Source organism: Lissotriton vulgaris, chromosome 3_1 (assembly GCF_964263255.1).
Source record: "Lissotriton vulgaris chromosome 3_1, aLisVul1.2, whole genome shotgun sequence".
NCBI lineage: Eukaryota > Metazoa > Chordata > Amphibia > Caudata > Salamandridae > Lissotriton > Lissotriton vulgaris.
Window position 1 is genome coordinate 1778619209 of NC_141689.1, and position 12365 is coordinate 1778631573.

The 12365-nt window shown below is 46.7% G+C and overlaps 1 protein-coding gene across 1 annotated transcript in view; it reads right to left on the reverse strand.

The window, feature by feature from the left end:
• EXOSC9 (exosome component 9) overlaps window positions 1-12365 on the reverse strand; it is a 372997-nt gene that overhangs the window by 57041 nt on the left and 303591 nt on the right. Inside the window, exon 10 of the mRNA XM_086962216.1 lies at window positions 4628-4812. Coding sequence (XP_086818342.1) covers window positions 4628-4812 — 185 coding nt within the window. The remainder of the gene's footprint in view (window positions 1-4627; window positions 4813-12365) is intronic.

Consider the following 12365-nt stretch of genomic DNA (forward strand, 5'->3'; position numbering starts at 1 on the left):
CTCCTGGTTCAGAAAGATCCTTTTTGTTAAATGGTGCAAATCCATTCAGTAGTTGCAAAGAAATTTGTATATATCTATGGCCGCGAGAGCTTTATGGCAATTGGCTGTCAACACTCCAAACCAGGAAGTGTTGGCAGCCGTCTTGTGCCTCAGTAGTACCGAGGCAAAATTGTATATATCTATGGCCGCGCAGGATCCGCGTACCCTTCCGATCACGAGCTTTATGGTAATTGGCTGTCAACACTCCAAACTAGGAAGTGTTGGCAGCCGTCTTGTGCCTCAGTAGTACTGAGGCACAAGAAATGAGTAAAGGAAATGTGCAAAACGCGAAAAAGGGGCAGGGTAGAAACACCCTGGCCTCCTAGGCCTGCTTTAAAAAAAAAAAGGGAAATTCCGCGGAGGATCCGCGGATCCGTCCGTGAAAAAAAACAAAACAAAAAAAAAACAGAGTGCAGGCTCTTGCACTTTATTACTATTTAGCTCCGGAGGCAATATTTTTAATGCAATGGGGGGCCCAGAGGGGGCCCCCTAGCCCCGGGGATTAAATTCCCCATGACTGTGTCTAACCCTACAAAACTACTGGTATGAAGAGGTCAACAAAATGTGCATTAGAATAATGAAAAAAAGTGCTAGTGCAAAATACTTAGAGCCAAACAAGTTCTCGCCAGACGCCGACGGCGCCACCAACTCTGCTGCCGGTAAAATGACGATCAGCAGAAACCCAATCTCGTGCCAAACAAAGGTGCTTTATTGGTGCATCTCAACACCCAGCATGTCCGCCATGACGGGTTTCGCCTGTGTCCACAGGCTTGATCACATGATGTGCTCACATGTACTGAAGGAGGTACTTATAGTAAACATAAAAAGGCGGGCTAATTAAACCACCATTTTTTTGTATTATATTTGAAACATGTAAGACTATAGGTGGATATGACCTTTTTAACTAGAATAGTCAAAATACATTAAAATCACATCCTACCCAATGAATAATTGTACAATATCTAAAATAATTAATATGTGCAATTTACGCAATGTAGATGAATAAATACATAATAGTATATTCTTAAATATATATAGTTTACAGCCCTGATGAAGTTCAAGTTATCTATTTGAACGAAACACATTGGATGGATGTTTTATATATGGAATTACTACAACCGTTTGCTTCATTTTGGGTAAGAAGATTACTGGTGCACCATTCCAAATCAAGTACAATTTTATATCCCCCAGAAGGGGCAGTCTGATCGGAGGATCAATGGTCATGTTCAGGAGCTCGGGGGACCAGACTCTTTGTGCCCAGTCCGGTGCCACAAGAATGACTTGGGCCCGGTGGCACTTCATCTTCTTCAGCACTCAGGGCAGAAGTAGTACAGGCAGAAAGGCGTACAGGAGGTAGCAGTTCCACTTGTGATGAAAAGGATACCCGAGAACTGCTGACACTATGCATTCTCTTCGGTGGCGAACCGATGTAACCAAGGCTCTCCCCACTGCTGAAAGAGACCTTGCACCACTTCCGAGTGAAGACACCATTCGTGATCCACCAGGCACCGACAGCTGAGTTTGTCCGCTCTGGCGTTCAGAGAACTGGCATGGTGTTGAATCACCAGGGTCATTCCTTGATGTTCCAGCCATGTCCAAAGGCAAAGAGCCTCTTGACATAGGGTCCACGACCCCACCTCGCCCTGTTTGTTGCAGTACCACATGGTGGTGGTGTTGCCTGTGAACACCTGAACTGCCTTCTCCTTGAGGGAGGGAAGGAATGTCTTCAGTGCCAGGTGAATCGCCTGGAGCTCCAAGAGGTTGATAAGGACTCAGCCGGAGACCAGACTTCTCTGATCTCCGCCTCTTCCAGGTGGCCGCCCCATCCCAGGAGTGATGCATCGGTCACTGCGTTGAGGTCTGGTTGGGGAAGGGAGTGGGATCTGCCTCTGACCCAATCCTAGTTTGTTATGCACCACTGCAGTTGTTGCTCAGTTCCCTCCGAGATCTGGATGTAGTCAGAAAGTTTCCACATATACTGCGCCCACTGGAACTTCAGGTCCCACTGCAGAGCCCGCATAGGCCATCTGGCATGATCTACCAGAAGGATGCAGAAGGCCATGAGGCCCAGCAGCTTCAAGGTCATTCTCACCGAAATCCTGGATAAAGGCTGAAATATCGGTATCTTAGGCAGAATATCCTGGACCCGCTGTTCAGGAGGATAGACCCGAAACTGCACTGTTTCCAGAACAGCCCCGAAAAAAAGGAGTGACAGAGGGAGTCAGGTGTGACTTCAGCCCGGTGACAGTGAACCCCAGCGAATGCAGGAGGTTCGAGGGGTGGGGCATGGGGGGGGGGGGGGGGGGGGGGGGGGGGAAGGGCGGACTGGCCCACCCACTGGCTCCCAGACCCACAAATGTCTGTGGCCATGCAGAGGCTGGGCAGCTTGCTTGGACCGGTGGCTAGACTGGGCCGGACACAGTGCGGTGCCCCTTCGTTAGCCAGAATAGTGGTGAGAGGCAGACTGTGGTGGTTGGGAGGACGCAGCGAGGCCCAAGGATCAGGCCATAGCCACAGAATCCTTGAAGCGCTCCAGCACTGAGTCTGCCTTGTCACTAAAAAGGCGACAGCCATCGAAGGGCATGTCCAGCAAGGTTGCTTGAAAATCCCCAGAAACCAGACGCTCAACCAGGCGTAGCGCCGAAGGGCTACCAACGGGCAATCGTTTTGCTGCATCTCTCCCATCTGCCACTGCTTGTGAGAGAATGGCCCAGGCCTCCCCCAGGCACTGAGGCAGCACTTGCGCAACCATATCCCAGATTGTATGGGACTATCGGCCCAAAAGGCACGCAGTATTCAAGGGCCGCACTGCCAAGCTGGAGGAAGAGAACATGCGCTTCCCAAGATGATCCAGCTTCTTGGATTTCCTGTCTGGAGGGGCAAAAGGGAATGCACCCTTGGAAGAAGAGGCTTAGACCACCAAGCTATCAGGGGAAGGGTGTTGGATGAGGAAAATGGGATCGCCCGGAGCCAGGCAGTGGTGGCGGGCAATCGTCCGTTTCACAGGAGCCCCTGTGCTGGTGCTTGGACCAAGTGCCCAGAAAGACGTCAGTGAGGGCTTCTTTAAAGGGCAAGAGGGGTTCCGAGGATGTTGCCGCCAGTTGCAGCCCCTCCGTCAGGAGGTTAGTCCTGACTGCCACTGTAGGGAGCTCCAGACCCAAAGTCTCGGCTGCCCTATGCACCACCACTGCATCGGATGCTCCCTCCTCAATAGGCACAGTAGGGGGAGAAAGCATGCCAAGGTCTGGGGATGTACCCAGACCACTGGCGGCACCCAATTCCCTCTCTCCAGCCCGGTTCTTCCAGCTGGTCTGCCAAAAGGGTCCAGTGCCCCCTTCCAATCCTCAACACCCCCTTCAGGGCGATAGAGAACACCTGGTATGAACAAGTGAACAAAAGTACCCTCCGTCGTCTCGTTCGACATCAGTCCGGCTCTGGGTCCATCTCGGGCCGAATATGGGGGTGGCGTTGGTTGGTGCACGGCCGGGGCCTGCATCATCGTGATTGGCGCCAGGGAAGGTTGCGTAAGGCTAATCAGTGTCGATCCTGATCTAGGCCCGGATCCTCTGGCCCTCTGGGGCCGGAGCCACCGAAGTCCCAGGACCCCCAACCTGCTCCGCAGGGCCCAAAGGCACGCCGGCGGAGTAGCGATGCCCAAAGATGCCGTGCAGGGCTTCGTAAAAGGCAAAGCTGGGCAGGGGACGCCCCGGCTCCCGAAAACAGAGGGAGACACAGAGTCGTCCCTGAAGGAGGCTTCGAAGACTGAGCCTTGGAGCGACGACACTCCAGATCCGGCGTTGAGTTAGTCGACTGACTGGGAGAAGGCTAAGAGCGACGGTGCTTCTTCGCCTTCTTCTTGTGCTTCGACTTACCCGAGGAGTGCGAAGACTTTGACGAGGTGTGATAGTTCAGCGAGCACTCTCGAGACCTTCCCCTCGAGCCAGACTGGGAGCGACGCAGTCAACTTCCGGGACTCCAAGAGCTTTCGGTACAGCTCCTGCAAAGACTTCGGATTCATGGCCCGGCAGTCGGAGCACGACTTCAGTACGTGGTCGCGCTCCAGACACCAAAAGGCACACAAGGTGCGGTTCCGTCACAGACATCAGCTTGTGACAGACCCCGCAGGGCTTGAAGCCGGTCCAAAGATGGGACATCCCTCGCACAGCATGAGTCGATGACTCCAAAAAAGAAGTAGACAGTCAAAAAGTGACTGTGGGGCAAGCTCTCTCGCAAAGGCGCGTCTAAGTAGGCACCGCAACATCATCCAGGCGACCATGATACCGGACACGGAGTCGACCGATGCCACCTACCGACGTGCAAGGGTACTGCTAAGAGAAAAAATTCTATGGATCCAGTCGGATGCCTGGGGTCATTCTAAAGGGAAGGAATCTATAACTAACTGTATCTTTCAGATCATGCTTTTTCTTGCAAACCATTCTTATACCTTTCAAACCCTAGTTGCTGCTACAATTATACAAATAAATAAAACAGAAGTATCACTATTTCAACATTCTCACTGCCCACTTAGTACTAAAGTCACAACTAAGTAAAGTTAAACAAAGTACAAATGGAATATTTGAATACTTGCCAAAACGAGCTGCTTGCTCCACAGCTGCGACATCCATTTCCATATTATGGTTGGCTTTAACTGTAATGTCATTATTGCCTCCGTCGTCCTCTTCCTCATCTGATTCTTCAATATCTCTCCAGGTACTTTCCAAGCCCTCTCCAATTTGGGCTGTACTTGGAGTGCGCAGTACTGGAGTAAATGCACTAGGCTAGTTGAGGAAATAATAGGTAATACACAGGATACAATCTATTTATACAGACATACACAGAGCTGCCATTTTTTCTAGTAACAGACTATTGCAAAGGTTTTTAAGTTGCAGTCTACTGTCCCCTGGAGTGGAAACATTGAAAAATGTAAAACTATCTGTAAATGTGAAGGTCTTTGAATCTGGAGATGAAAAATTAAGTTGGTATTCTGTTCCTAGGAGTAGCACAAGTACAGCAAACAGAACATAGTATGGACTGTTGGATGTCGAAAGTAAAGCACTGGTATGTGTCCACAACAACAGCATGCATTAGGAGCTGAAAAGAAAGTGATATGCTAGAGTCTAGCAGATCGCTAGGAGAAATAAAACTAAATTTTGTATAGCTCCAGCTTTCCCATTACAATGTAAATTAGTTATTTTTTGGTTTGTGTATAAAATGAAATATTTCATGCTTTGAGTATGTGTTTGATTTTACTTATTCATGCATTTTTGTGTATTGTTTTGAAGGTCAAATAGTCGAAACTGCTTAGGATCAGGGTCCCGCTTCTAATAGTTAATTTTTAGTGAAGTGGGGAAGGTGTTGTCAAAAGGTTACGGAGAAATTAGTTACATATCTGTAACTCCAGTTCTTCAAATTTGTATCTTTTATATATTTTTATGCTTGAATCATTCTCCATCTCCAGGGACAGAATCCGGGTAACATTAGCCATCAAGGTCATGAGAACTAACGGGCCCCAATGGCCTACCAAGTGCCTTCTTCAAGTCAGATGTAGACTTTTGGGTTGATCGCCTTACTCTCCTGTACGTGGACTGCTTTCAAATTGCAGATGTCCCGTAATCTATGAAGGGATCCATCCTCCATCCAATTGACAAAAAAGACAGTCATGCCACCCGAGGGAACTATCGCAATACTGGATGTAGAGGCTAACATTCTCTGCTAAAATTCTACTCCGTGAACTTGAGACATGGGTTGCCGAAGCTAATATTACACTCTTTCATCAAACCAGATTTAGACCGCATTCCTCCACCATTGACAATATTGTTACCTTGTTATATTTGGAATATGGCAATTCTCTTCCTTGTGGTCCACTGCAATTTTCGGGCTTTGTGGACTACTTTGCTGCTTTTGACCGTGCTGACTGCAATCAACTCTGGGCAAAATTGGCTGAATGGGGCCTAATCATTTAATTGTATGCAGACACGTGGGTCGGTAACAAGACTGGTACAGACAACTCCGCAACCAAACCAATTTCGACTACACTGAGCCTAAATCAAGGGTGTGTTGTTGCTCCTATGCTGTTTAACCTTTACACAGCAGACCTAGATTGCTCTCTTGCAAGGACAAGATCAATTCCACCAAAGATCAGCTTGGTCAGGGATCCAATATGCCAATGACCTGCTTATACTACATCATACAAAAGTTGATCTCAACAAGCTTCGTACTTACAACACTGTGAATAAGGTGGTGGCGAATCCAGATAAAACAAATATGATGATTTTCGGCAGTTACAAAAACAAGACAAACTTAAGATGGGGGCTGGGCAACCACCTAAGCTCTCAAACATCCAAGTACAACTATCTTGGTGTCTGGTTTATGGATAGAGGCAAACCGAGAGCACACCGTACACATATTAGTAGGAACATTTATCTAATGCAAATTATACCACCAGCTACATTCCACTTTAGCAGAGGCCATACTGCATGTTAGAGGCGAAACTGCTACCCAACCTTTCCTATTATTATTATTTCTGAATTTGTAAAGCGCATGGTTACACTTTCAGTGTGTCCCCGCGCTGTCAGAAGACAAGCTTACCCAGTGGCATTCACTTCAATATTGGGTAAGTCTCACTGCAAAGCCTTTAGGTGGCTGTTCCAAATATACACGTCACTCACTACTACGCTTGGGTTTGGATTGCATGGACAAGACTTTTAGAGGAAGGCTTCCTTCCTGAAGTATTACTACGCCATACAACACACCAATCCAGACACCTTAAAAAAGGTGCTTCAAGTGATTTTCTTCAGTTTGACTAGTCCGTGGTCTCTATATCTTAGAAAGGAAGCTCTTGATTTAGCTGTTAATTTGGATATGCTGGAGGTCATTAATGCTTCTAACTCCAGCATAAAAACAATCTGGAGGAAAAAGGTGTCATGCAGCTCAAGGTAAGTCAACTTAGCAACTGTTCATTGCTTCACCTACGCCGCCCCATTATAAAATGATATGAGGGAAGCAAAAATGCAACCGTACCTAAAGTCTGCTTTAACTAAGGAGTCCAGGCACTGTATCCCTAGAGCACGACTCCAGGTCCTTCCAACTACTTAATTCCACCTAGAGTGTGCAGGAACATCAGTGAGCCTAACCTGCAGATTCTGCGAGTATAAAAGACAATTCATGACCCATTTACAAGAAGGAAGAGTGACAAATGACTAGTTCATTTAAATGAAAGTCTGTAGGACCTTGGATATGAATCTGGGGTTCTATTTTGATTAATTTGTCTTTTGGGAATCAGATGAAAGGTTCCTTGATGGCAAAATCTTGAATTTCTCTCACTATCCATGCAGATGTCAAAACCAGGATAACCACGGTCTTCCATGAAACAAATTTCAAATGTGCCTTATGTACTGGTTCAAAGGGAGGTAGTATCAACTGAATGAGGATGAGGATGACAATAAGTGCCCCTGGAACTGGAGGTGATTGAAGAAGTGGAAATGTTCTGAACAGCCCATTCATAAACTGTTCTATTATCCTCTGGCAGAACAGAGTAGATGACGAATTTTGAAACAGAAGCCAGATAAACCAGAATTGAAGCCCACTCTTTGCCATAAACAGCAAATACGGGAGGAATTTGATGAGATCTTATTTGAAGAGGATGATCACCCTCATCTCTGCACCAGAGACAAAAATGCTTCCACTTGGCACTGTAGGTCTTTGTAGCTGCTTGTGCTTGAGCACGTGCCGGAATATTCTACGATCTTGCGGTATATATTCAAATAGCTAAACTCTAAGTGGTCAGGTACCATGCTGTCAAGTTCAGCAACTTGGGATCGTGATGCAGAATTGCTCAGTAGAGTCTCGGGAGGATCTCTGAGAGCACTTTCAGATGAATGGCTAGACGAACTGATAGTTGAAGGAGATCGCTGTACCAGTAATGGCGTGGCCACCTTGGGGGTCAGGGGATATGGAGGAAAAGCGTAAGCAAAAAATCTGGACCAACTATTCCGAAGGGCGCTGCCAATCATTCCTGGAGATCAGAACCTGCTTCCAAAACACTGGGATTTGCTGTTGTCCAGAGTGGCGAACAAATTGATCATGGGTTGAACCCTTTGATTGACAATGTAATCAACCTGGTTATGATGTAGTTCCCACTTGAGGCACTACGAAAGTTGCCGACTGAGTGCATCCGCCTGATTGTTATGGCGGCCTTGCAGTTGCTTCACAGTGATGTCAAGTTGATCCTCTTATGAGAGAGGTTGGGGACTGCATTCCTCCTTGCTTGGCTACGTAGAATATCAATGTTTTGTTGTAATTTCTGATTAGGATTGGTTGAGCTGCTAGTCTAGGGAGCTGAACACTTGAAAACATAGCCGGATGTGGAGCCTCTTCTCTGCTACTGACTTGATGCCTCTGGTTGGTTGAGAGTTCCTGCGGCTGAGCTCCCCTTCAGTGCATGGACTCATTCGCTGTATTATCTTTTTTGTTATATGTAGAAAATAATGTTCTGCATTTAGATTTGCTAGGATCCTCCACCACAGACTGACTGTACCTCCCCATGAACCTTTGACTTGTTTCCATTGCAGGTCCAGTTCCTGTTGAAGTGGTCTTAAGCCGAGCCTGCAAAAAAGGCATTATAATGGATGCCATCATGCCCAACAGGGACTTGTATTGCCTGATTGTGACAGACTGCTTTGCAAGAAGTCTCTGCCACCATTTGTAAATTATATATATTTTTATTGAAAAAACATAGGCTTCGCACATCATATGATGAAAACAGGGTTAATCATCATTACATACACAGTGAGCCTTGATAATTCACAAGACCAATCTGTATTGCCCACTCTCATAGGAATTGCCCTTTCACAGCCATTTGCAACTTTATCATCCTTTCTGCTGAGGGAAAAGTCTTTCCCAGCTGTGTATTGAGTGATGCACCCAGGAATTGGATCTTTGTCTGGAGATCTAAGGATGATTTCTCTCTACCCAAGTGAGACTCAGTCTACTGAAGAGACTGATGCAAGCGGTCGTAGAAGCCTTCCTTTCCTGATGCTTGGACGGGATAATCGTCCAGTTAAGGGAACACCTAGTCTCAGAAAGACAGCTCCTGGAGTAAGACAATTGGTAAATAAAGATTTGAGGTTCGGATTTGAGACTGAAAGAGAGTACCTTACTACCAAGTTTTGAAGATACCTTCTATGTTTTCGGTGAATGGGAATGTAGAAATATGCATCTTGAAGATCCAGGGAGGTCATAAACTTCCCTTTCTGCATCAGCAGGACTTCGTGTAGATTAATTATCAGAAATGACAGTTTTTTTGGACATTTATTTACCTGTCTGAGATCTGGAATTGCTCTCTTTTGACAAGTCTTCTGTCTGGTTAGGAACAACCTGAAGTAAAACCCTTGGTTTCTTATTGACTTGGAGGGCAATCTCTATAGCCCTCCTTGAGGAGAAGCATGAGAATTTCCAGTTGAAGCTTCTTTAAATGAAGATGATGCTCCTTCCTGGGTGGCCATGTTGGGAGTTTCTGAATGAAGGTCAACATATGACCTGAATGAACAATCTCCCCAACACATTTGGCAGAAGCAAAAAGGGAAGTCCCCCCCCCCCCCCCCACCCCCACCCCCCAACTTCTGAGTACAAGATGGGATAGGGCGTAAAGGCAGAGTCAAACACTGTCAGTGGTATACTCTTGTGAGGAAATTCTCTTCCTTCCTGAAGAAATCCTGTAAGCCTGTCTTTGACTGTGACTACAGGAGTATTTTTGATCGTATCTGGATGGTCTTTGGGGGTAGTATGTACGTCCATGACTTCCATATTAGTTTAATACTCCTCTAAAGTTTTGTGATCCTCTAGAGCCACGAAAAATAGAATATCTAAATCTAGAATACTGTGAAAGTCCTAAAGCCTTTGTGGTATCCGTGTCAGTTTAAAAACCCCGAAGAGCCTCATCCACATGAACAAAAAACGTAAGGCCATCAAAAGGCATGTCCAGCATTTTAGATTTGATGCTTTGGTTTTAGCCAGCCTTGCCTTCTTAACAGTTTCTCCTGTAAGCTAATGCAAAACTGTGTTTGAGGCATCTATTGCGGCAGCAATAATGAATGAGGATGTAAGATCCCCTTCCTTTAAGGATAGTTCTTGCCATTTCCTTATCTATCTTCTGGGATGAGCTCAAGCAATTGGGCGATGTCATGCCACATCTGGTGATCATACCGTCCTTAAATTGCCAGGGCATTGGCTTTTTTAACTGACGTTGCTGTGATAGAAGAAAGTCTCCAGCCCAAATTAACAATACACCTACTATCATGATCTGGCGGACCAGAGGATGCTGTGATTAGGTTTTTGGTCCTTTGAGCTGCTGAGGCAGTGACTGAATCCGGTTTAGTATGTCCATTAAGGCAAACTGGAACCAAATCCGAAGCCTTATACTTTTTCTCAAGGTGAGGTATCATCGCTTGAACTGTAGTTGGTGTTTTCATTAACTTTAGAACTTCTCAACCAGAGAAAATCCAAAATTAGTATAGATTTTAAAGTCGGAAGTTGTAAAAAAAAAAACACACAAAAAACATGGTTGATCTACAGAAATCATTGGTAGAATGAAATTTCTTGCCAACTCTTTCCATTAATTAGTGGAATCAAGAGATGTCATCTGTTGAATCTTGTGGATTAGGTCCATCATGAACTCCACTTGGGATAATACAATCTTGTCTAGTGGGAGTTCACCCTCCTCCACGTCTATATCACAATATACAATGCCATTGTTTTGTGAAAGCTGAGTCAGAGGGAGGAAGGAAAACATGGCGGCCGCCGGTTAAGGCAGGTCGCGTCTCTTCTGTGTAGCTCCAGTTAGCCCTGTGAATCGCAGTGAAAATCGGCATGTAATCGGCGCGATGGGCATTTCCCCCTGAAAAAGACTGTTTTGATCTTACTTCGCTAACGCTTTTTTCTTCGGCGCTTAACATTCTACCCCCGTTGTTGGCGTTCGACGCCCGACGGCACTTCTGAGATAGGAGCCGAGGCAGGAGCCACTCGGTGCGGAGCTGCGGAGCAGCGGAGCTCCGTGAGAGGCAGAGGCAAAGGTGGTCTCTAACTCTGCCTGCCTACATCTGCTCTGTTACCGGGCTGCCGGGATTACCTGCCGGTTTGTAAACGCGCTGTTGTTCCATCGCAGTTGTTCCATCGCTCCTTCTCGGGGCTTGCACAATACACGTTGCCAGTGTCCGACGCCCGAGGCACTTCTGGGACAGGAGCCAAAGCAGGAATTGCTCTGAGTGAAGCGGAGCTAGCTGCACTATAGCACTACGAGACAGGCACAGGCACAGGAGGTTGCTACTTTCAATCGTATGGCTTCTTGTCCTTTTTCACGGAGGAAAACACAGAACAGAGTAGAAACCGGCAGTACTGGCATTAGCTTTACCCCAATAAAAAAAAAACGTCCAGTTTGCTGGTGTGTGGATGTGTGGTGTCAAGATCCCGCCTTCTGCTACACTTTCCAGGTGGGCAGAGGCAGCCGTGGAGCTGCGAAGGGGCCGCAGAGCAGCTGCTAGAGGTGATCTCAGCAGCCTTTTTACATCATTAAAGTGCCCTAATACAATTAAAGGAGCTCAACCAGACACCCTCAACGTGGGCAAAACCCAGAGGATTCGTTGCCTTAAACCTAAACCGAAAACAAAGACAAAGACAAGGACAGGGACAGGGACAGAACGAGAGGAGGAAGGAGCAGAAAAATTACTCGTCCAAGCACTACCATCAAGTAAGGAGTCCGGGAAGGGATGTGTGGACATTAGAGGGGGTAAGGTTGGTGAAGGGGATCAGTCTTTAGATAGAGGGGTTGTCAAAGATAACACACTCACTGATACATTTTCTAAATTGGGTCTCAGTCCTGGTAACGCTAAGAAAGGAGCTAAGGAGGGAACTAAGGACGTTGCAGAAGAATCAGAATCCGGCTCTAAAGAGAGTATTCTGGGCCCTTCTATATTTGTGTTTTCCGGCGTTCATACCGCAAAATCCGCCACTACAGAACCTGCAGCCTTAACCTCCCGGTTGGCTGGGCAAAAAGGTCCCAAAGACTCAAAAATTGGCACTAAATTAAGATCTAAAAATACTAAAGGTAGTGCAGCGAGGCTTACCCCCTCACTTAGATCTTATTTTAAGGTGCTGCCTCAAGTTCTAGAAATCCCTAGCGGACCACTAGAGGACAACAATAAGATGGGCGATACAGATAACACCCAGGGTTCCGTCCCAGCGGAGGCGGTGGAAGTGGAGGGAGAAGTAGACTCAGATGCTGCCCAGAATACCCCGGAAGAAGCTGGGCTTCTAGCCGCTCAGGATAAGGA